The sequence below is a fragment of the Ahaetulla prasina genome, chromosome 5, assembly GCF_028640845.1.
Source record: "Ahaetulla prasina isolate Xishuangbanna chromosome 5, ASM2864084v1, whole genome shotgun sequence".
Taxonomy (NCBI): Eukaryota; Metazoa; Chordata; class Lepidosauria; order Squamata; family Colubridae; genus Ahaetulla; species Ahaetulla prasina.
Genome location: NC_080543.1, coordinates 10,680,176 through 10,705,583, shown reverse-complemented (window position 1 = coordinate 10,705,583; position 25,408 = coordinate 10,680,176). Strand labels below are relative to the sequence as shown.

The following is a 25,408-nucleotide window of genomic DNA, read 5'->3' as shown; positions in this document are numbered from 1 at the left end:
TTCTGTACCTACTCTGTACCCCTGTTCCCAACCATTTAGAATAATCTTTCCCCATATTTCATTTTTTCTCACAGTGTCACACAGCCCCTGCCAAATGCTCATTTCTGATTCTTCCATTATCATCTTTCACTGGCAAGTATCATAAAACTATCAGCAAACAGTCTTACCTTTTATATATCCTCAGCAACGAATTATGTCATTGCAATTCGATCTACACCTTCATTTTCACGCATATAATCATCAACATTGCTCCATATTGCAAGACTATCCTCATTGAGATTTATTATCTTTCTCTTACTTTCAAAGAAACATATATTTCATGTCATTTTTTAAAATTCAAGTTAAGCAGCCCATGGCAAGATAGATGGCCAATAAATTTAACAAACAATTACATAAAATTAATGTACTCCTACTGCATTCAAATTACAATCTTACTTATATAGTACTACAGTCTTTATTTACACATATTGACCTTTGCCAACTCATATGGTTGCTCTTTATAGCTTTAGTCACATATGACTCACAGAAATGCCTTTAGTAATTTATTTATTTATTTATTTATTTATTCAAATTTTTATACCGCCCTATCTCCCGAAGGACTCAGGGCGGTTCACAGCCAGATAAAAACATGCAAATAATACAGGTAAAAACAACAATTAAAAAACTTATTAATTAGGCCGAATTAAAAATATCACTAGAATAAAATAATATAAAACCCCATTAAAAACTAAATTTAAAAACTAAAACCCTAGGCTAGCCCTGCGCAAATAAATAGATGTGTCTTAAGCTCGCGGCGGAAGGTTCACATAGTTCACATAATACACATAGTCCTCAACTTATAACAGTTCATTTCGTAACTGTTCAAAGTTACAACAACCACTGAAACAAGTGACTTACAATCATTTTTCACACTTATGACCATTCGGATGCTTGACAAATGGTTCCTATTTATGACCGTTGCAGTGTCCCAGGGTCACGTGATCACTTTTTGTGACCTCCTGACAAGCAAAATCAATGGGGATGCCAGACTCGCTTAACAAAAGGTGTTACTAATTTAACAAATGCAGTGATTCGCTTAACAAATGTGGCAAGAAAAATTGTAAAAATGGGGCAAAACTCACCTAGCAACATAAATTTTGGGCTCAATTGTGTTTGTAAGTCAAGGACTACTTCTACAGAAAACGTGTAGACTAGAATCTAGTGTTAGCCATACCTGTGTCACACGTAGCGATCCCAGTACATAGCAAGGATAATACCCACAAAAACTTTGGTACAATTTGGGCATATGCAGCAAGCACAGCCAAAGCTTGGTTTTATCCCAAGCATGCTCATGCTTTCTAACCTAAAGATTATCTTAAAACACCATATACAGTTGCTTAAAAACAATCCCATAAATTTCTTTGTCCACGCCGTGCCTTGACATAGGATCAAATGCAGGTTGTGTTTGAGGTATTCATTTTAATTTTAAATTACTGTATATTGCAAGCTAATGAACTTTAGTTTGGTTTAATTGAAATTATAAATTTAATTCATAATCACTTTTCTTATAAACTGTCCTAAAGAAGACGGGAAACTGAAAAGCCAAATCTAAATTACTCTTTGGAAACTAATTGCATATTAAAGCATTTTTATTTAAGCAACTCTTTGTGGAAGCAGACATGAATGCTAAATTTCTGAGACATACTGGACATTGCTTTTTATTCATTGTGTTTTAATATGTTTATGTATCTAATTGGGTTTAATAATAGAGCTCCATTGTTTGGTTAGCCTTTGAACATATTTGGGGAAAAGGCAGGATATAAATTCCATAAATGAACAAAGCCAGCCTTTTCAATGAATTGTGTGGTTGACCAAGATCGAAAGCTAGCATTTAGTCATGAGAATCAGAGGCAGGAAGCAATTTGGTCTCGTTCAGGAAGTGGTGACAATATATATTTCCAATACTTCATTTGTGGAAACAAAAATCCTCCACATAAAGAAATTTCATCCAAATAAGATATTAAGAATAAGGTTTTCCTGTAAATAGTTGTATATACATATTTCCTCCTTTTCCTATTGAACCCTCCTCCTCCTCCCTCCTTTCTCTCTGATATTAAAACCATTAAACTAAACTTGGCAGTGGAACTGTCTTAAATGGTTGTAATGCTTCTTTAACATTTTTAACCAGCTCAATCACTTAAGTAAATCAGTGGCTGTAAGTCTCTAACCTTGTTATAGAGTAACTTAATTCTTCCTAGTGGTCTTGGTATAAACCAGCTTAATTATTCCTAATTGTCAAGACTCCTTTTTCTCTACTCATCTACCTTGTGGAGGCAGGTTCTAGCAGAGCTCCAATACTCATGGATAATGCCGACCAATTTCATAAGCTAGAAGTTATGAATACTTTGAACATTAGTATTGGGGTCTGAAGCAAAGAAGCACTTTACAGCAAGTGTGAATGTGTGATTTGCTGGATTTGTCTGCACTTCCTTAAGGTAGCAGTAACTTTTTCAGGCCTTGCGTGGGAGCTGTATGGAACCAGAATGGCAAATATTTAAATTAAAAATTAAATGCTGACAGAGGGCCAGAAACCTGTTTTTCTAACTACCAACTTGCTAACAAGGCTCTAAAAGGTGATTCCCTCCTTAGACCTACAGTTAGCCACATGAAGGTAGTTCCACAACCGATCAAAAACTCTTATTTCTTCTACCTTCTTGTAAATGTAATTCTCAGTTTTCAACCACAAACTTTTCTAAGCAGATGTCTGAGTGAATAATTCACTTTTACAAGCAGTAGCATGATAGATGTTATCATAATAGATGTTAGATGTCTAAAAAGAGGTCTTTTGTTGATATAAATTTAAAGTAGTCTTTTAGGAAGGTGTTGAGAAATTATGTGAAGATAATGATCCACTGGTTGAGCTTCCTGTTTTAAACCTATTTTCTCCCTGTGAATTTTATCAGCCAGTTTAATTTAGCAGTAAAATTAGGGTAGTACAGTTAATGATTTTACTTAATTTTTGTTTTCCTACTATTACAGGCTATGCTCGATTTACAGCAGTTCATTTAGTGACAGTTTGAAGTTACAGCAGCACTGAAAAATGGCTTATGACCATTTTTCACACTTATGATCTCTGCAGCATCCCCATGGTCACATGATTTACATTCGGATGCTGGACAACTAACTCACATTTATGACGGTTGCAGTGTCCCATAGTCATATGATCCCCTTTTGTGACCTTTTGACAAGCAAAGTCAATGGGGAAACCAGATACACTTAACAACTGTATTACTAATTTAATAACTGCAGTGACTCACTTAACAACTGTGGCTGGAAAAGTTGTAAAAGGGAGTAAAATTAACACATGTGTCACTTTGTAACGGAAATGTTGGGCTCTATTGTGGTTGTAAATCGAGGTGTACCTGTACAGGATTCTTCACACAGCTGCTGTGGCTGTGTGGAGCTCTTGCCTCACAATCAGGAGGTTGTGAGTTTGATGTGCGATGGAGCTCTTGCCTCACAATCAGGAGGTTGTGAGTTCAATCCTAGGTAGAGGCAGTTGTAGGGTCTCCTGCTTGGGCAGGGGGTTGGACTAGATGACCTGCAAGGTCCTTTCCAACTCTGCTAATCTGTAATCTAGGAATTCTTTTGCATGGGATCTGGAATGTATTCTATGAAAGAGGCACGGTTTAAATCCAGTTGTGCTCTTCTTAGTGGCTCATGGGACCCTGGAGGAATAAGAAGCTTTTCCTAATTGAATGGAGCTTGTTTGGCTTGAAATATCAATATGAATTTTCCTTCTTTTTCAGATTTAATACTGTGTACAAATGACATGAACGTAAACATCCCCCAGTTGGCAGACAGCCTATTTGAAAGGACAACCAACAGTAGCTGGGTAGTAGTCTTCAAATCTCTCATCACAACTCACCATCTCATGGTTCATGGAAACGAGGTAACACCTGCTTCTCTTATAACTTCAGTTAATGCCTGTGAAACATGCCGGACCCACCCACCCACCCTCCTATAATTACCAGCAATTATGGCCGGTTGCTAGGCTGGGGAATATTGCTTTGGAGATACATGTGGGTCCTTCCTTTCTCCCTGGTGGCTGCTGGTGGTGGGGAAATAGTTCAAAAACAATAAAAAGATAAAGAAAGGGCTAGCAAATACATGTTGGCAATACCAGAATATATAACAATTCAATTTACATACAAAGGAAGAGTGGTGTATTTTGGTATAGCAAGTGTATTTGCACCTCGGTTTAAAAGTGCCAAGTCTGCTAGTTTCAAGGCAAAAAACAGTCTGAAGGATGTTGTATTTTAAATGATACTTGTTAGTTACTATATGATTAAACCATGGTAAACAAAAGGGGACAGGGTTCAGGAAAAAAAGCAACTCTTAAAAATTTTGCTCATTCATAATTTCTAAAGATGTACAGACTTAGCAACGTCATATATAATAGGAAGGTAACCAGAGATGTCAATCATGTATATAATTCTATACAAATTCATCTGAGGAAAAAATGTGTTTTACACTCCTTGTCTTGGAAGTATTTCTGCCGGGGGTATATTTGCGTCTGTCTACATGCATCTGTGGTTCTTGGTAAGGGATCCCTTGTCTCTTCATAAGGAGATATTTAAGTATACCCTCATCTTGAAAGCCAAACTAGTAAAACTTTATCATGGGTGCTTTAGGTCAGGGGTCTCCAACCTTGACAACTTTAAGACTTGTGGACTTCAACTCCCAGAGTTCCTCAGCCAGCTTTGCTGGCTGAGGAATTCTGGGAGTTGAAGTCCACAAGTCTTAAAGTTGCCAAGGTTGGAGACCCCTGCTTTAGGTTAATTCCTACTTCCACTCAGTTTTTATGTTTAGTTCAATCTTCATATGCTGTAAAAAAAAAAAAAGATGAATTCTGAAATCTCTTAATGCCATTACAGATAGTCCTTCACTTACGACTGTTCGCTTTGTGACCGGTCAAAGTTATGACCTACCTGAAAAAAAGGGAATTATAACATGTTTCTAAAGTTCTGATGGTCATGCCATCCCCACCCCACCCCCGTGCAGTCATGTGACTACATGTGGGGTGCTCGGCAACTCGGCCACATTTGCAGCATCCTGCAATCACATGACTGTGTTTTACGACGGTTTTGCCAAAAATTGACAGCTGTAGCAAACACCGGGTTCACTTAATGACTGTCATGTTAATTTAATGATGCCACAAAAAAGGTCATAAAATTGGGTTGGTCACATCACCGACCTATTTTATGGCCATCATGACATACCACCTTAATGGGCAGGCTGTGTTGTATATTGAGGTCTACCTGTATTCAGAATATCTTCTGAGGTGTAATGGTGAATTGTGTTTTTCCATGAGTTTTGGCTTCCATTCTCCTAAAGAATAATGTCTCCTTAAACCCTTTTAACTAAAAACAATTTCCAGTTGTCCCAATTAAAAGTAGAGCAATATTCCAATTATAATCTTCTGTGAGCAGAAACAATGCTTTTCAGTTTGCCTATTTAATGTTGCCTGTACTAACTTGTGTCTCAGGTATATAATTTTCCTAGCAAAAGGGGTGGAACAGAGCAGTATGTTTACAGTACAATATATCATTCTGAGAAATATATCCGGAGTATTAAACTAGCTCCTTACCGCAGACTTCTATACTATACTTTTATTTATACCATGCAATTCGTGTCTTTGGCATTAGTGAGAACTTTATCAGTAAAGAAACAGGAAGCTGTGGGCTAGACAAGACTTGAGAAATTAATGGGCGAGATATGAGTCATCCGAAATGAGCATCATTAACCACATGGTTAAATCGTGACTGATTAAATGACTAAAGTGGCTTGCCTTAAATGCATACAGTTGTCTGCATTGTTCTAAGTAGTCCAGTGGTGAAACAATCAAGTTTTTAAAGCAAATTAGCCGTGTCTCTTACTTTCAGAGAAAGTTTTAGTTACTCTGACAAGATTTGCAATCACCGTCACTTTTTATGGGATTACAGACTAGCAATTCTTCTCCTAATATTCATTTCCAGAGAAATCTGTTGGCTCACAATGGTTTTCTTTAACCTGGTGAACAGACTGCATTTATATACTGTATTATCAGAATATTAAACTCCATTCGCAATGAGAAATATATTTTGAGCCATGTACCAATTGCAGCTGAATAACTCATTTTATTCCTTCCAGCGTTTTACCCAGTACCTGGCTTCCAGAAACACATTGTTTAACCTGAGCAATTTCTTGGACAAAAGTGGATTGCAAGGTAAATTATTCGATCTGTGTCAAACAATCCCTAACTTTCTGAATAATGCTTTACAGTTTTAGTTCTCAATCTTTTGCGTCTTATGTCCAATGAAACACTTCAGCAAGAAAAGCTGAGTTGCACTATGATAGAAACAAAGCCCCCTTTTTCCGCCATCAAGAACACATTTACATATTTACAAATATTTTCACTTTATTAGTTGCCTTGAGTGTGTGCTTGAATAGAATAGCAGAATATAGATTAAAATAAATAATCCATAAAACAAAAAAGAGCCTCAGGTTATTTTCTCCAATATGTCTGCTCAATTTTAAGATTGAGGGGCTGGAATAGCTCAGGCTTTTAGAGCCTGTTATTAGAACACAGTAGCCTGCAATTACTGCAGGTTCAAGCCCGGCCCAAGGTTGACTCAGCCTTCCATCCTTTATAAGGTAGGTAAAATGAGGACCCAGATTGTTGGGGGGGCAATAAATTGACTTTGTAAAAATATACAAATAGAATGAGACTATTGCCTTTTACACTGTAAGCCGCCCTGAGTCTTCGGAGAAGGGCGGGATATAAATGTAAACAAAATAATAATAATAATAATTTTCTACCCTCAGTTCAGTATACATTCAATGACAGCCAGTGAAAAACACCAATCTCAAAACCAGTAAATCAACATGAAACAGCAAGGAAAGTTTTTGCTGCTTCACTCATCAAGGCTTACGGTGTAGCTTCTTACTTTTTAGCAATTACTCACGAAGTAGAAAAAAGTTAAATCCTGGGAAAACTTGAAGGTTAAATAGAAAAAGAGTGAAGGCAAGTACTATAATGTTGGATAAAGGCAGCGATGATGAAGTAAGCCTGCCGCAGCTCCATATCACCCATCATCATCATCACCATCATCATCATCATTATTATTGCTTTATAAAATGCACTGAGAAGGAGATCTGCCATCTTTGGCAGACTTTATAAAGATGGTCCTTGAGTTATGACTGATGACTTAGTGACAGTTTGAACTTAGAATGCATCCCGCCCCACCCAGGCGACATGACCTGATATGGAAGTTCCAATAGCTTCTCCCCCAGGGTCAGATGACTACTCAGCACTACTCCATATTTAAAGCCATTTAAAACATCCCATTCATGTGACTGGATTTTATGACCCCTTTTTTGGGCAAGTTTTTATGTCCAGTTTTCAGCAAATTACCGCACAGCGAAAAATGAGTTTGCTTTATGATTGCAGTGGACGCTTAATGACTGCCACATAAAAGGATGTAAAAATTGAGTCGGTCCCATGGGTGACCCTGCTTTACAATGTTACAACTTATGACCGTAACGGGCAGGTCCATTACAGTTATAAGATGAGGACTACATGTATTGCAGTTTTATTCAAACTAATCAATAAACCACTACTGGTACTTCCAGATTTGACGTCAATAAGAAAAATGTGGATGGAGTGGGGGAACTCAAGGCATTATATCTGACGTGGTTCATGGCAAAACATATATGCTGCTGATAATTGTCTCACTGACGCAAATACATAAATTTACTAGTTGGCAATCCTTGAATGTCGTCATGTACCCCTTTAATATTAATCTGGTTTCACATAAGAAATAACTTGTTTTCTGTTTGCTTCCTGTAGGATATGATATGTCCACATTTATTAGGAGATACAGCAGATATTTGAATGAGAAAGCAGTTTCCTACAGACAAGTAGCTTTTGACTTTACAAAAGTAAAAAGAGGGTAAGTATTTCACACAGATGAATCCATCTGTTTGTAGCATCTGCTTTTAAGAATGCAGAATAATTTAGAAACTAAAAATTTAAAGAGTGTGAAAGAATTTTCAAGGATCTGATCCTTTCTGAAAACTGATCTAGAAATTGCTTAAACAATTTAAACATTAGTACTATTGTAGATAACTGTTATATCATCTCTGCTAAAAATCCACCCTGATAATATGCAACAATTCAAAAACAAAAATAATAATAGCACACAAGCAGTGAAAACCAACAGTAAAATTAGCCTCCAAAAATTAATATACAATGAAACGAATAATTCTTGTTAAAGTTAGAAATGGAGACAAATAAATGGAACAATAATTTCGAGCATATTGGTATAATGGGGAAAAATAATAATGAAATGGCTTTATGATTTTTCTGATAAGCAAAGTCAATGGGGAAGCCAACTTCATTTAGCAGTCATGTTATTAATTACTGCAGTGATTCACTCAACACCTCTGGCAAGAAAGGCCATAAAGTGGGGCAAAATTCACTTAACAAATGTCTCAATTAGAAGCAGAAATTTTGAGCTCAGTTGTGGTCATAAGTCAACGACTCCCTGTACTGCATTTAGTAGCGACTGGAAATCTTCCTGAACTTTATGATTTATGAATTTCCTGATTAAAAGGGTAGATTATGGAAAGGAAGAAACGTATATGGAACCTTAAAGAGATTGAGTAAAATATAAATGTACATATTGCTGTTAATATTAGAAGCCACTTATTTTTTTATTTTTTTCTATATTTCTTTTTCACTTTTCTATTTTTTTTTTCTCTGTTTCGCTTTAGCTTAAAAATTGTACTGCTTTTACTCTTTGGAAAAAAATTATTTAATGAAAATTTTAAATGCACATACACAACAATCAGTACAGAATGAAAAAAGTTGTTTTTTTTAAAGCTGTGGTTTATTCTATTAGGGAGTGACTCAGTTCTCAAGCACTTTCATTTTTCTTTTGTTTGCTTCAAGGAAAGTAAACACTTGTTTCAGGGAAAGTAAAAAACCGTTGATGATTAGGTTCATGATGTACTGATCCGGGTAGTTGGCACAATTGGTCTGAAAATAAGTGGCAGCAGGAAACATGCATGTGCAAACTTTAGACTGTTGCAGACTAACAGCCAGAGCTAATTAGATGGAAGTTGAAGAATGTGGGGGATAATTCTTGAAAATCTACTAGCACAGGGGTCCCCAACCTTGGCAAAGGTGGCTGGGGAATTCTGGGAGTTGAAGTCCTCCAGGCTTAAAGTTGCCAAGGTTGGGGACCCCTGTACTAGCATATCTGGTTCTTAAAACTAACCCCCAGTTTGTGTATATTAGAAATTCCAACCCAAACTAGATAACTAAATAGTTTTATTGGGAAAGGCAGGGTAGTTCAGGAATTAAGCCCAGTCCAAATTGCTAGCTTTATGTGCATACTGTGTTTCCCCGAAAATAAGACCCTGTCTTATATTTTTTTGAACCCTGAAATAAGTGCTTGGCCTTATAGCCATGCGCTCAAAAGCCCAATTGGGCTTATTATCAGGGGATGTTTTATTTTGCAGAAAACAGGGTACATGAGAAAAAGGAAGTGAAAAAAAACAAAACAGAGCAATCTTAAACCCTGGAAACATTTGTGGCAGGTATTATACCAAATCAATTTAGTTATCTAACCATTTTTATTTTCTTTTTTAATAGAGCTGATGGAGTCATGAGGACAATGAATACTGAAAAACTGATAAAAACTGTACCAATTATTCAAAACCAGATGGATGCACTGCTTGATTTCAACGTAAGTCATTTTAGCTACTCATAAAAGAATATTAGACAGGAGCTTTTAAATGATTAGAATTAATCTTGTGGTATCGCTTTCAGTTTACTGAATTAATCTGATTTAACCTATGTCTCTTTAATGACATCTAAACACCCTGTTAAATTTGTGTAAGGTAGTAAAAACCTATGTTTGCCTACAAATAGTATATTGTCTTTTATGTGTATGGAGAGGTAGTTCTTCCTGATATTTAATATGTATGTTCTATAATATCTATCTGTTTATCTATCTATCTATCTATCTATCTAGAAAATAGAGTTTGTATCAACAATAGTTCAGCACTAGCTGGGTTGAAATGTATTCAAACATGGTTTGTGTTACCACTGTTTCGAATCCATACCCTTCTTTGAACTTCAAAACGTAAGGTGGTGCATTCCTACAGTTGTTTCAGCTTCTTTAAAGATGGTTAATATCTGAATGGAGTAGAAACCCGGAACTGTTAATAGGCCCAGGTAGCAAGACCAGACTTTGTTCCACTGAGTTCTTCTGTTAATTGTACAGATGAAAACGATCAAAGCTGGGGAATGTGATTGCTCTGGACCAGTGTTTTTCAAGTATGACAACTTTAAATTGTGTGAATTACAACTTCCAGAATTCTAGGGATTGAAGCCCACTTATCTTAAAATTGACAAATTCAACACCACTCTAGAAACATTGGCAGTCCTTTAGCGGTTAGGTGCTCTGCCTGCCTTTCATTAGAACCAGATTTGAAATTGGGGAATGAAACTTGCTTCAATTTTCTCTTGGCAAAATAGCCATTTCTAACCTCTAACACAGGAAAAAAAGCCATCATTAGTTGGTGTTAGACAGCAGTCAATCCCCCTGGCTAAACGACACAGAAAACACAACCAATTGGGCTACTTTATTGTAAGGCTTCATTAACAGAATCTAGCAAGTATGAAGGTACAAACTTCCTGTCATCAACTTTTAACCCCCTGATCAGTTAGGGTGGGTCCTTCCTCAGTTTCTTCCTCTGAGCCTTAAAAGCCTTTGGCAGCTTCCCCTTTTCTCTTGTCTGGTTGATTCCAAGCCAGCATCTCTTTCTCTCAAGGTTTGTTTGTATCTCGCCTTTATTATTTTTACAAACAATTCCCAAGCAGCAAACATATGCAACACTACTTCCTCCTATTTCCCCACAATAATCACCCTGTGAGGTAAGTTGGGCTGAGAGAGACTGACGGAGTCGTGACTAAGGCAGGCCTTGAACTCGCAATCTCCCACTTTTTAGCTTGGTGCCTTAACCATTAGACCAAACTGGCTCCCTCCCAAGGTCACCCACACACTCCATTACAACAGCAGAATGTTGACAGAACCACACACAAAGAAAGGGGCAGATTTTTTCCCTCTCTCTCTCTCCATAATTACATTGTACGTCAATAACTGCAAATCAGTTTCCCAATGTGGGCTAATATTTATGAAAGGATATCTTAATGTTTTGTGGGTTTTTTTTGCTAAATTGTGAAGTTTGGGAAGGGCTAGAGGTGGGAATGGAAGTTTGCCTTCTTATTTTCATCGTAAAAGTGCCTAAAGTTAAAGATAAATCACCCTGTTGAAAATAAGCTGCCAAATTGCTGTAGCAGGAGCAGAGGGTGTTTCAGGAATTGTGAAATGCTGGGGGCCACCCTGTCTGAGAACGTCACTGCAACAGAGGTGGGTTTCAGCAGGTTCTGACCAGTTTTGGAAAACCGATAGCGGAAATTTTGAGTAGTTCGGAGAACCAGTAGTAAAAATTCTGCCTGTTCCTGCTCCCAGGAGTGGGGTGGGAATGGAGATTTTACAGTATTCTTCCCCTGCCATACCCACCAAGCCATGCCACGCCCACCAAGCCACACACACAGAACCAGTAGTGAAAAAATTTGAAACCCACCGTTGCACTGCAACTGTGGGAGAAGACCTTTGTCTTTGCAAAAATGCAAAGAGTGAATGTGTGCGCTTCAACCTCTTCTTCAGGAGAAGGTTCAAGTAGGATTGTGTCTACCGCATACAGGTAGTCTTTTACTTTAGAGCATAATTGAGCCCCAAATTTATGTTGTTAAGTGAGTAATTTGTTAAGTGAGTTTTGCCCCATTTTATGACTTTTCTTGCCACATTTGCTAAGGGACTACTTCAGTGGTTAAACACAGTTGTTAAGTGAATCTGGTTTTCCCGTTGACTTCACTTGCAGAAGGTTGCAAAAGGGGGATCCTATGAGCATGAGCCCTGGTGGCACAGTGGTTAGAATGCAGTATTGTAGGCTAACTCTCCCCAATGCCAGCAGTTCGATCCTGACCATCTCAAGGTTAACTCAGCCTTCCATCCTTCCGAGGTCAGTAAAATGAGGACCCAGACCCTATTGTCCCAGAGGGGGCAATAGGCTGACTCTGTAAACAACTTAGAGAGGGCTGTAAAAGCACTGTGAAGCAGTATATAAGTCTAAGGGCTATTATTATATGACCCTGGGACACTGCCACCGTTATAAATACATACCATTGTCAAGTATCCGAATGTAAATCACATGCCCATGGGGACACTGCAACAGTCATTAAATGTAAAAAATGGTCATAAGTTACTTTTTTTCAGTGCTATTGTAACTTCAAATGGTCACTAAAAGAACGGTTGTAAATCAAGGACTACCTGAATGAGTTTATATGTAATGTCAAGGGAAGAAATCTGTATCTGCAATATGAAGTAGAAGATAGTGTGGATGGATTCCGCATCCCACTCCCCAGTTTGCTTAACTTCTCTCTCTCTTTTTTCCCCCCCTTTTCTTTTTTTACAGGTCAACAGCAATGAACTCACAAATGGTGTAATTAATGCAGCCTTTATGCTCCTTTTCAAAGACGCCATTAGACTTTTTGCAGCATATAATGAAGGGATTATTAATTTGCTGGGTAAGAACTTTCTCAATCGCTTACTCCTTATACTTACTAGGGTTGTGAATTTCCTTTTCAGACAATTTCAGATCAACCTTTTAAGAGTTTTCTTTCTTTACATATAAACACAAATAATCCTGAATACAAGCTGATTCAAAATAAGTTTGGCACAAACAGTCAGTTTGTTAAATTATAATTTTCTTTATAATTTTCACCACATAATCAAACTACTCTTTTCTCTTTGTTCCTTATTTATGGACTGCGGCAATGTTGGCAATAGATTTGATCTTAACTCAGGTTTTGTTGTCATAACTTACGTTTCTTATGTTTATGTTTATGTTTATTCAATTTCTATACCGCCCTTCTCCCTAAGGACTCAGGGCGGTTTACAGCCAACTAAGAACAATAAATACAAAAATTAAAAACAGATTTAAAAGAATAATTTAGATAGGCTGAATATACTAAAAACTATTAAAATCCCCATTAAAACTATTAGGCCAGTCTTAGATTGATTAAGGATAGATGCCAAGACCCTGAATTGAGTAAGCAAGTTGCACATTTCCATTTAATAGGGAATACCCTATACACAGTGTGTTGAATTTAATGTTATAATCAAAATTCATACTTCACTATGAATCAACTCCATGTGAACAGGAAATGAAGGGTAGAAAATATGACAATTTTTTAGTTTGTCTCGTTCTTGATAAGTTGAATTTCTAGTTTCTGCTTTTTAGACTACAGGTAGTCCTCGATTTATGGCTGTAATTGTGCCTAGCAATTATGGTGGTAAAATGGGATACCCCATGACCTGACCTGCTCTTGCAATCTTTTTTGCATTGGTCAAACCTCTTGTTAAACAAGCCCATTATTCACATATGGCCGAACACCAGTAAATACCAGTTGTGGCTAAAATGTCATAAATCATAATCATCTGACTGCAGGGCACTGTAGATGCCATAAATACAGACCAAAATGCAGTCATGTGACCATTAGCAGGGAGCAACTTGTAACTTCAAACCTGGGTTATAAGTCTCTTTGGGGGAGGTGTCTATTGGAACTTTGGCTTTAGTCATAAGTCAAGGACTACCTGTACATGCAGAGCAACAATAAAGGAAATAAAGTATCTTCTTGCCCTGTTCTTAATATTCTCAGAATTATTGCAGAACTGGTACATTCTTCGCTTATTAATTTTCTGCAGCTGGATAGGTCTGGGGTAGAATAAGACATAGCTTAGCACTGTAAAATTATATATTTTACATGCATGCTTCTTGGTGTTGCAAAACCCCAAATGCACACTAGGCCTTGGAATTAGGTAACATCAAAAGTAAAAGTCTTTGGTTAGAGTAAATAATATGTGTGACATATTATTTAATTCTTAATTGTGGCCGTAGGTTGCCCTTATGTATATGAGAAGACATGCAAAAGAGGTATAGACAATCAGGGAAGTGCATGAGTTATCTCACTGTCACCATACTCCCTTCCATAATTATTTTATCTTCATAAATTCTGAAAGTCATTCTTAACAGCAGCCTGGTTTTTCACAAAGTCAGTTTTCTTAAACCTGAGCTGCAGTAATCTCGTTTTATTCTTTGAAAAGGATAGGCAATTGATTTTGACGGACATAAATTTTGTTTTGAAAGCAGCAAAGAGGACTAAACAAGGAGCCTCCAGCCGCATGAGTAAGATTCGGATTCTTAACATTTTAAATTGAGATTTATTTAAAATTCATTGGCCGCCCAACTCAAGTTACATTAAAAGTTTAAAATGAAAGTGGTAACGTTGATTTGGGATGACTGAAGTGAGGGAATATATAATTTAGAAATTGGCATTAGAATGATAATGTTTTAAAGAGAATATCTAAAATGATGAAAAGGCGTGAAAATATTGATTATGAGTATGTTGAAAAATAATGAGGTGTAAATGTAACCGGAGAACATTTGTTAAGTTATAAATTTTTAAATTATATTACTCTGGTTTGCCTAGAAAGTCGTAGTCTGGGTTGTTTAACATGCCTGAAGGCTGAATTTCTTTCTGATTACTGGAAAAATTATGTTACTGTTGTCTTAAACAAGAAGGTAGTAGACGTGGAATGGAAAACTAGAGAGGAATTAAATGGTTAAGCATATTTTGGAAGGCACTGGGCATAATTTTGTTTAAAATTGTAAAAGAGGTGAGCACAATGAACACAACTTGAGAAGTGCAGTTCCACTCTATACCAGACATTGGGTGTGCAGCTCAGATTTCTGCTTTTCAGTTGATCATTCAGAAATTTATAGATATAAAAGCATACTGTATATTTAGTGAAAGCATATTACAACCTGGATAGGCTTGAATTATGGAATATTCGACAATATGGATTGAATGTTGGTTATGGAATAGAGCATATATGATGGAAATAAAGCATGTATGTAATTGAATGTTTAGAAAGCAATTTAGTGTGGAGAAGGGAGCAAGACAAGAGTATGAGATGTCCCCTTCGTTATTTAACCATGTTTTTGGATCAATATGTAAGAAGCCTTTTCACATGCAATTATGTGAAATGTGTAAGAAACTTGAGTTGTGTTGATTGAAGATGTGAATGTAGTTTAATGTGCGGATAAAATGGTGGTGTTTACAAAGAACCTATGATTTGCCACCAATGTTAGAGTGTACGGTGCAAAACAGGGATCTGAAAAATGATAGTTTAAAGACCAGGGTGGTAGTTGTGATTGACAAAAAAATGGAATAAACAGATGCAAGTCACACACATAAATGATAAAAACTAGAGCAAGTAGTTTTAATGTAGCCTTGAATTTTAAAAAAATCTGTCTTATATTTTTTGAGCCTTGAAATAAGCGCTTGGCCTTATCGCCATGCGCTCAAAAGCCCGATTGGGATTATTATCAGGGGATGTCTTATTTTGGAGGAAACAGGGTATATATAGCATTTTTAATTTAAAGGTAACCTTGGTGATGTTTTTAGAGCAGCTCAAATATACATTTATGCTGTGGGATTTCATTTTAGTATTTAGTATAAATACAGGCTTTTTTAGAGTTCTAATTTTAAGTAATTACCTGTTTGAATTTAATTCCAGCTCACATCCCACACTTTCTCATTTTCGGACTGTTGTTGGTATATCAGACCTTCATAATACATTGACAGACTGCAAGGAAATGTTTGTGACATTTAAAATTTAATAAAGTGAACAGTTGTGAACATCTCTGACCTTTGTAACTGTCTAACACAAAGATTTTTTTTTTTTGCTGTAAACAAGATGATTATCATGACTGTTTTCATTTAAAAAAAATTCCTTCTGCAGAAAAATACTTTGACATGAAAAAGAATCAATGCAAGGAAGCCCTTGACATATATAAGAAGTTTCTGACTAGAATGGCAAGAATTTCTGAGTTTCTCAAAGTTGCGGAGGTAAAAATTGCTTAGTCCATAAAGATTATTCTTACTGTTTTATTATTTACTATATTTTGACTGGATATTATTGTCAAGAATTTATGGAGTGTTTAAACCTTTCATTGAAAGCTTATATTAGTGCTTCTCAATCTTGGCTATTTTAAGATAAGTTGACTTGAATTCCCAGAATTTCCTAGCCATGGCTGGCTGGGGAATTCTGGGAGTTGAATCAAATGGCCAAGACTGAGAAACACTGGCATAGATTAAACCACACTGAAGAGAAATCCAATGGAAGTATTCGGAAGATTAATATTGGTGCAGATACAGATTTTGTGAATATTTCATTCAAGTTGGCTGCTTTGCAACACTGTTGATATACAACACTAAGTATTCTTACACAGTAGGATTCGTTTTAAAATTTTATTATTGTATTACCATATTCTCTGGGCAACTTGTAGACTGAAAACTCTGTGGTGAAAAGCATAAAATGTTAAAGTGAGGTTCTATAAAAAAAAGCAAGACAATGAAGGAAAAGATTGGTTACAAAACTAGAATACTATTTGCTAATATGCCAACCCTATAAAAGCCCTTGGAATCTTTACCTTCTACTGATAGTCCTCAACCTACAACTGTAATGGAACTTGCTTATCACTGTCGTAAGTCGTGACAGTTTTAAAATGGATTGGTCACATGACCGACCCGATTCTATGAGCTTTTTTTTTTTTGTGGCAGTTGTTAAGCAAACATCTGAGTACAATTTTACCAAAACCCAGAAATAAGCCCAGTTTTCAGCAGAACTGTCATAAAACCTGGTCATGTGACCACGGGATGCTGCAGTCGATCCTAAACATGGCCATGGTGCCAAGCGCCTGAAATTCAATCACGGAACCCAACCGCTGGCAGTTCGGAACCAGTTTGTAACTAGTCCAAGATAGGTCTGATGTAATTTCTAATGGTCGCTAAGCAATCAGCTGTAAGTCAAGGACTACCGTATTGTATTGGATCTGTACAGATAGGCAATAATAATAACCAACAATGCTATAGCCATTTTTACTTGGCTGCATCTGTCTGTTCATCTTCATCTAACCTAATCTCCGTGGCCAAACTCTAATTCGAATAGCTTTAGCTGTGATTGGAAAAAGAGAAGTCTTTGCTAATCAGAAGTCAGATTACAAGGCAGTCCTCAGTTCTCAATCATTTGTTTAGTGGCCATTCAAAGTTACGACAGCATTGGAAAAAAAATTGACTTCTGACTGTTTTTCGCACTTATAACCATTGCAGCATATCAGTGGTCACGTAATCAAAACTAGGACGCTTGGCAACAGACCGGTACTGGTCACATGATCCCCTTTTGCGACCTTCTGACAAGCAAAGTCAGTGGGGAAGCTAGATTCACGTAACAACCCTGTTACTAACTTTATAACTTGTAGTGATTCACTTAACAATTCTGGCAAGAAAGCTCATAAAATGGAGCAAAACTCACTGAACTGTCTCGCTTAGCAACAGAAATGTTGGGCTTAATTGTGGTCATAAATCAAGGACTACCTGTATTACAATAATGTATTGTAATAAATTAATTGTAGTATACTGTAATATATTGCAGTGCACTACAGTAGGGATTACAGAAACAGGTTCTTCATCTGATACACTGAAACGTTTTCTTTCCCCTCTAATTCTGTTCACTGTGTCAACTATCCTTCTTTTATGATGTTATAAACAGCAATTAACTTTCTTCATTGTTTTTAGCCAAATGTAGCTGGGGCCTTTATCTCATTAAATCTCTTTTTTTCTTGCAGCAAGTGGGGATAGACAGAGGAGACATACCAGATCTTTCTCAGGTAAATCAATACGATTAAGTATTATCTTGGTTGTACATGCCATCTGGAGTTGTCAACAAGACAATTTTGATGTAATTTGTAATGTATTGATTTTTCACCATACTTATAGAATGGAGAAATTTTTGGTATAGAAACTGCGAGTTTAAAATCTGCAGTTTTACCCATGGTTCAGCTTTTGCACAGACAATTTTTACATTCTTCAGGGTTGATCCTTGATAAGCTGGGTGGGGGGTTTGATAGTTTTTATTCTTGTCTGCCATTTTTCCTGCTTTTGGTTTATATTTTGTGGCTTTAAGCTATTGATATTTTTGTTTTGTTTTAAACCTTTGTTTCCACATAGAGTTACCATGGTGAGAGAGGTCAGCATATATTTATTTTTAAATTTTTCCTTAAAGTGCTGCGTTCTTGAATGTAAATCATATTTTGAATTTTCATATTAAGCTACAGTAAATGATTGCCAAGAACCAAGGAAAGATGACAAAAGATTTACAGTAATTAATATACTGATTTGGCTTAAAGTAGTAACGGCTTTAAAATTGTACTTCTTGGAATGTGGAATAAATGCCAGTTCTTAAGTGTACCACTTTATCTGCTTTTTTCTTAAATTCGCTTTTTCATCTGTGTCTGACAATATAATGGAAGCCCACATGCTACTTAATACATTTTAATCATTGGAGAATGATGATGATATGACTTCATATTGCTGCCAATCTTGCAATTACAATTAGGCAGCAAGTATAGGGTTACACAACTAATAATCCTGAAGATTATGTTTATGCTTTTTAAATGGTTTTTAATGCTTTTAATGTTTTCTCCCCATTATTTTTGTTACGTTTTTGGTCATTTCTGTACCATAAAAAATAAAATACAATCGTAACAACAGGCTTGCCATTTCCCAGAGAACAACCAAGATCTTCAAGGATTTACAACAACAACAGCACTTAGACTTATACACCGCTTTAAAGAACTCTCTAAGCGGTTTACAGAGTCAGCCTCTTGCCCTCAACAATCTGGGTCTCTATTTTATCGACCTCAGAAGGATGGAAGGCTGAGTCAACCTTAAGCCGGTCAGGATCGAACTCCTGGCGGTGGGCAGAGTTTGTCTGCAATACTGCTATTCTAAGCACTGCACCGCCACAACTTACAAAATGTCCTCAGACCTGAGACTGGGAAGGTTGGCATTAAATGTTTTGGATTTTCTTAACCAGTTGATGAATTGTCTTGTAGGCACCAAGTAGTCTTCTAGATGCTTTAGAACAGCACCTGGGCTCCTTGGAAGGAAAGAAAATCAAAGATTCCACTGCTGCTAGCAGGTATGTGCCAGAGGCTTTTTGTAGCCAACTGGGCATTGAATAGCATGCCAGCTTCTGTATATTTTGATGATTTTTGTAGCCAGTTCCTTTGCCTGACAAAAGTTGACACCAGCTGCTCTGCTTTGTAACAACAAACGGAAAATTATATGTGACGCTCCCTTAGAGGGCAAAACCAGTCTCGGTCCTCGTGTTTGTATCTATAAAGAACTTTTGTGGACATCTTAAACATGAAACTCTGAAATCGTGTCTATGGAGATTCTCAAGTATCGATGTCATGGTTGTCCCAAAAGTGCTTTTTCAAAAGGGGACTTTTTTTCTTCTTCATTGAAGATGTTTTGTCTCTCGTCCAAGAAGCTTCTTCAGTTCTCTGAAGAAGAACCGACATTTTCTTTAATGAGAAGTGAAATGTCTTCAAGGGAAAACAGAGAAAGTCCACTTGCCTTTTGAAAAAGCACCTTTGGGACATCTGAAATGGTGTAGTTTAGAAACAGCTTCTGCACATGGTCGCTATCGTTTATTGTTGTGCTTCCGTATCGGTAGTGATCCTCCTGGGATTTAATTTTGATTTCCTACAAAAGGATGGTGGAACAAAGACGAAATTGCTAATTGCATGTTAGTGTTGGATACTCTTTTCCTTTAAAACAGTTTGGAATTTGGTGTTTGAAGAATTGAATAATTCTTCCTGGAGAGAAGATTCAGCAACTTTTGCAGGAAATACCTCCGGCTGACCTTATTCTTCAGTCATTGTCTTTATTAAGCAAAACATTTAGCATTGCTTTCCTGCTTGTGATATAGCATTATCTCTATTTCAAAGCTCTGGTTGCTGATTATTTTACTAAACTCATGATACACGCTTATATAAGGCATCCCTAGTTTACCACTTGGAGTGACACAATTCTTATCTTTCTGATTTTTCCCTTTGGCACTACTGGGACCAAAATAATTAATTGAAAACATTCCTAGGAGAAGGGGAAAAGGGGAGGGGAGATAGAAAAGGGGAAAAAAGATTAATAGCCCCTGTTTACTCTAGGACAGGGGTCGGCAACCTTAAACACTCAAAGAGCCACAAAGGTCCTAATCAGAAGCCCCCCACCCCATTCAGATCTGGAGCCGACTGGAAGTCCCGTTCCTCCACCATAGAGTCTCCTCTTAGCGCGACGTCCTTTTTCCTATGCTGACTGGAAGTCTGGTTCCTCCCCACCATAGAGTCTCCTCCTAGTGCGGCGTCCTTTTTCCTGTTCTAACAGGAAGCCCTATCAATTGTGGAGCCAACCCGCGACAAGGAGCCACAGCAGAGGGATGAAAGAGCCACATGCGGCTCCAGAGCTGCAGGTTGCTGACCCCTGCTCTAGGAAAAAGTGGCTCATCATTGTTCCCAACAGCAGTAAATCTGTGGGATAGGTTTGACTGCAAGTAACTGGTCGAAATGCACCCTCTGAATGTCCATGTCTCAGGGTTACTCCAGCACCATAATGGCTACTAAATCTTCCATAATTTATTGCGTAAGCCAAACAAAACAAGATACATAAAAGTCGTCAAAGCTGGACTGGTAATCTTGTCCTGTTTAATCCCCCTGAAGCCTCGTGTTGTCTTGAATAACTTAAAAGTCATGCCTGTGAGGCACATAATTGGGAATGAACAAAGCCTAACCGACAACCAGCCTATTAATCTAGTATAAAAATACAATTAAACTTCAGTACCAGCATTGCGCTTGAAGGAAATATTAATAAACGCATTCTTTGTGGCTTCTTTCATAATCTTTGTAAAAATTAAGATTTCCAGGAGTATAAATCTCTTTTGGGATTCAGGCAGAAAAGCCGCTAAATTCTCGGCTGCAGGTCAGAAAAGGGAAGTTTTCAGTTTTGAATGCTGAATAAATGAAGTACAGCAGAATCCCTTTTTCCTATCTGCAGTATATAACAGTCTGTTTCCCATTGTCACGTTTTCCTAGGGCTACCACGCTTTCCAATGCTGTTTCTTCTCTTGCAAGCACTGGCCTCTCTCTCACCAAAGTCGATGAAAGGGAAAAACAAGCTGCACTGGAGGAAGAACAGGCCCGTTTAAAAGCTCTAAAGGTTGGTGTGTTTTTTTCTTCCTTTAGACCAGGGGTGTCAAACTCGATTTCATCGAGGGCTGCAAGCAGGGATTCGTTTGATCCGGGGGGTGGGGTGTAGCCAACTCAATGTCACTCATGTTGGGGGTACCTGCGGTGGCCAAGTGCTAAAGATTTCCCCTCCCTCTCAGTATAATCTATCTTAATAATAACAACAACAACAGAGTTGGAAGGGACCTTGGAGGCCTTCTAGTCCAACCCCCTGCCCAGGCAGAAAACCCTACACCATCTCAGACAGATGGTTATCCAACATTTCCTTCCTTGCTTGCTTGCTTGCTTCCTTTTCCTTCCCTCTTCATTCTCCTTTCTTCTTCCTTCCCCTTTCTTTCTTTTTCCTTCCTTGCTCTCTTCCCATCTTTTCTTCTTTTTCTTTGTCTTTCCTCTTTTCCTTTCTCCTTTCCTGTCTTTTTGGATGTTGAAATGCAAAAGGGGAAACATTTCTCCTTTTGTTTTGCTTTTAGTTTGTTTTGCTAGCCCTCTGCCAACGCAAATGGAGCTTGAGGGGGCCTCCTGCACTCCCCCACAGGTCTATTTTTGGTCATGACGGCCTCCTACAGCCTTCTGCCAGCAAAAATGGAGCTTGGGAGGGCTGCCCTCCCGAGCTCCATTTTCACTGGCAGAGGCATGCAGGCCAGTCCTTTGCTGTTCCCAGGGCAGCCCCATGGCCAAATCTAAGTTGGGCAGATCTAAGCATCCTGTGGGCCAGATCTGGCCCGCAGGCCTTGAATTTGACACCCCTGCTTTAGACCAATGCATCCAGTCCATCTCAGCTAAGACCTCACCTGGAAAAACAACATGATCCAGGTGGCCAGGAAAGCCCAACAGAGGCTCCATTTCCTTAGGGACTTGAGTAAAAACAGGGTGGAACAACAACTGATGACCTCCTCCACAATAGAAAGGGTCCTTACTTATTGTATCACTGTATGGCATGCCGACCTGACAGCCGCGGATAGAAAAACATTATAGAGGGTGGTGAGCATAGCACAAAACATGGTGGGCTCTCAGCTGATACCACTGGATGAGATCGCTAGGGCTCGCTACCTGAACAGAGTAAGGAAAATCCTCAGGGATGACTCTCACCCTGGTCACCACTTCTTTACCATCCTACCATCGGGAAGGAGATATAGAAGCATAGGCAGCCGCACAAACAGGCTGAAGAACAGTTTTTAACCATGGGCTGTCAGAGTCCTAAATGCGAAATAACATCATAACTATATAATATGATGGACTGCAGGGCCGGTGGAACGTGTAACATGTTCACACTGGTGCAATATGACTGGGTGTTTGTTAATATGGTTTATTGGGTTAGGGATTTTCTGTCTTCACTGTGAATTGTGTTGGAGGGGGTGCACTGAGAGAGCTCGACCAATCTCATTGTACATATGTTGTGCAGTGACAGTAAAGGTTGTTGTTGTTATTATTATCTCAACCTGGCAAATTTAAGATGCGGAGAGTAACTCATGCTGACTGGCTGGGGAATTCTGGGAATTGAAGTCCATGTAATTAAAGTTGCCATGATTGAGAAGTTCTGCTTTTTAAATCAGTTTCTGTATGTTCGATGTCCCTTGGATTGCAGAAAGATTTTTTTAAAAAACTGGCTGAATGGATACCTTTTCAAGTTTGAGAACCTCTTTTTTTTTTTTAATGCCCAGGACACCTGATCAGGATGCAAAATTCTAGTGAGAAGAAAACTGGTTGCACTCTCTACCTTAGACTGTCATGAAATGTCATCAAGTACACTTTGAAAAACCCTACTGTCAATGATTGGGATTTCAGTTTCCATCATCCTCAAATAGCTTACTAACAGCAAGGAAATATTCCAAAATTCTCATGCTCAGAACACAGAAGCCAATTTACAAACCATACATAGCTTACTACAGATAGTAAAACAGTATTTAAAATTGTCAGTTGGTAATAGACTTAGAAACGGAAAACAGGGTTATCCCAACTAGTGATAGTAAGTTGGGATAACCCTGTGGTGCTCTCTGATTTTCCCTCTCCCTGTGGTGTATCCTTACAGCCAGTCATTATAAATAATTTTGTAATATTAAGAATTTGAATGTATTTTCTTCTCTTCCTCTCCTGGAGTAAAGAAGAGGAGGGAGAACAGCAGGGCAACTGGGATTGCCAACCGATTAGTTCAGCAGTAGAGTCTGAACTTTCTTTATTAGTTCCCCACACATCTCCAGTGGGGTTTACACATTGCAAGCAATCCACCCAGGAGTTGGGCTTGTGTGTGTGCACACGTGGGAAGACAAGAAGGGTGGGAAGCTAGTGATCACTTGTGTAGGACACTTGCTAACACCGGTGTTGTGATAAATGAGATGTCGAGAACAGTTTTGAGATGGGAGTAGATGGTTTTGAATACCTTTGAGGTTCTCCTCCCCATTCTTGTGGATTTTCCACCCCGCATTACCCTCCAGAGAGGTGATTGTTTCTTCCTTCGTCCTTTCCTTTGCAGAAAGTCTGTCTGTCTGTCTGTCTGTCTGTCTGTCTGTCTGTCTCTCTCTCTCTCTCTCTCTCTCACACACACACACACACACACACACACACCCCTTTAATTGGGTGGGCTTCAGATCCTTTAGCAACGGGTTCACTGCCCTGTTGCTGGGTGGGTGAAGCCAAGTTGGCTGCCTGCACCACGGCGGATTGGGTGGGTGGGGTTTTTCACCCTCCCCAGACTCCGGAAGTTGTCCTCGAGCCTCCAGGAGGGCGAAAACACTTCTTCCCCTGGGGTCCGGAGGCCGGAAACAGGCTTGTTTCCGGAACTTCCGGGAGGCCTGTTTTTCGCCCTTCCCAGGCTCTGGAAGCTTTCCTCAAGCCTCTGGAAGGGCAAAAACAGCTTCACGCAGGGTCCGGAAGCCCTCTGGATTTCCAGAACCTCAGGTAGGCCTTTTTTTTGCCCTCCCAGACCCTACGCATGACCCTTGTACTTACCTGGAATGATGAATGGGCCACATGGAGACTCGTGGGAAGGGGTGGGCGTGGCCAGCCAGGGGTGGCATTTGAGGGTTCACCGAACCCCGGCAATCCTTGACTAGAGGATTGCCCGAACCCTGCCCAACCCCCAGGAGACCACTCCTGCCTTTAATCCCTCGCAGATATTTTTTCCCCCGTATTCTGTGGAACTCGTTCAAGTTCCCAAGAACTCAGCTTGAAAAAAAAACTCCATACCAGTAGACAAGACAGGTTATTTTCAATATCAAAAGTATTTGGGAACAACTGGGTTGTTTGGGAAATGATGTATAAACGCCGCAGTATTTATAATAGTCCACTTCAAACTCGTTGTTTGAAACAGCAGTGGGCAAAACATTTAGCATCGAACTGTTTGAACTGAAAATTCAAATGCTCTTTGAGCTCGAGACAGTTGGAAAACATTGTGCAGCCTTCTGTTTGAAACCATAAAGTTTCATGCACAAGGTTATTATAAACCAGCGTAGAACAGTAAAAATGTATGTATGCTTGAACAGTATTTCATGCTTACCCCTCGGGGAGTTTTAACAGGGTTTTGTTTCTGGTGGTTAAAATCAGGTTGCTTAGGCTTTTGTTTATTTCATGTATTATTGAACCCAAAAATGACTTTTTTCTTGGGCATCTAATCACCTGGTTTTGTTTTGTTTTTATTCTGGTTTTATTCTTCGGCTAGGAACAGCGTCTAAAAGAGCTTGCAAAGAAACCCCACCCGTCTTTAACCACAGCCTCTTCCCCTGTGTCTAATGCTGCAGGAAGTATAATGACCACCCCAGCTATCGATATTTTTTCCACACCCAGCTCTTCAAACAGGTAAGATTCAGAAGAGGGGTTTTTTTCAAGCTGAGAATTTGAGGGAAATGCCACTCTTTCTAGTGCAGTGATGGTGAACCTATGTGCCGTCTATGTGCCGGAAGTGGCACGCAGAGCCGTCTCTCTGGGCATGCCAGCCGTTGCCTGTTGCTCTTCCGGGTTCTGGCGCCTGTTGGTCTTTGCACGTGCGGGAGCACTGGAAACTGGAAGAGCAGCTCCCTGGTACGCATGCATATGCCAGGAAGCTGAGCTTCTGGTTTCTGGTGCTCCTGCGCATGCACTTCCAGCTTCCGGCGCTCCCCCCCATGTA

At 38.7% G+C, this 25,408-nt stretch overlaps 1 protein-coding gene across 6 annotated transcripts in view; it reads left to right on the top strand.

The window, feature by feature from the left end:
- The window catches only part of PICALM (phosphatidylinositol binding clathrin assembly protein), an 86,068-nt gene that overhangs the window by 23,415 nt on the left and 37,245 nt on the right, over nt 1-25,408 (top strand). For 4 of the 6 annotated variants that reach the window (XM_058184687.1, XM_058184689.1, XM_058184690.1 and 1 more), the window contains exons 2-11: nt 3,789-3,931; nt 6,172-6,247; nt 7,871-7,973; nt 9,680-9,773; nt 12,571-12,682; nt 15,963-16,069; nt 17,848-17,889; nt 19,117-19,202; nt 21,154-21,277; nt 24,962-25,098. In XM_058184687.1, the coding sequence (XP_058040670.1) occupies nt 3,789-3,931; nt 6,172-6,247; nt 7,871-7,973; nt 9,680-9,773; nt 12,571-12,682; nt 15,963-16,069; nt 17,848-17,889; nt 19,117-19,202; nt 21,154-21,277; nt 24,962-25,098 (1,024 nt within the window). The remainder of the gene's footprint in view (nt 1-3,788; nt 3,932-6,171; nt 6,248-7,870; nt 7,974-9,679; nt 9,774-12,570; nt 12,683-15,962; nt 16,070-17,847; nt 17,890-19,116; nt 19,203-21,153; nt 21,278-24,961; nt 25,099-25,408) is intronic. The other 2 variants (XM_058184688.1, XM_058184692.1) reach the window with 1 other exon arrangement.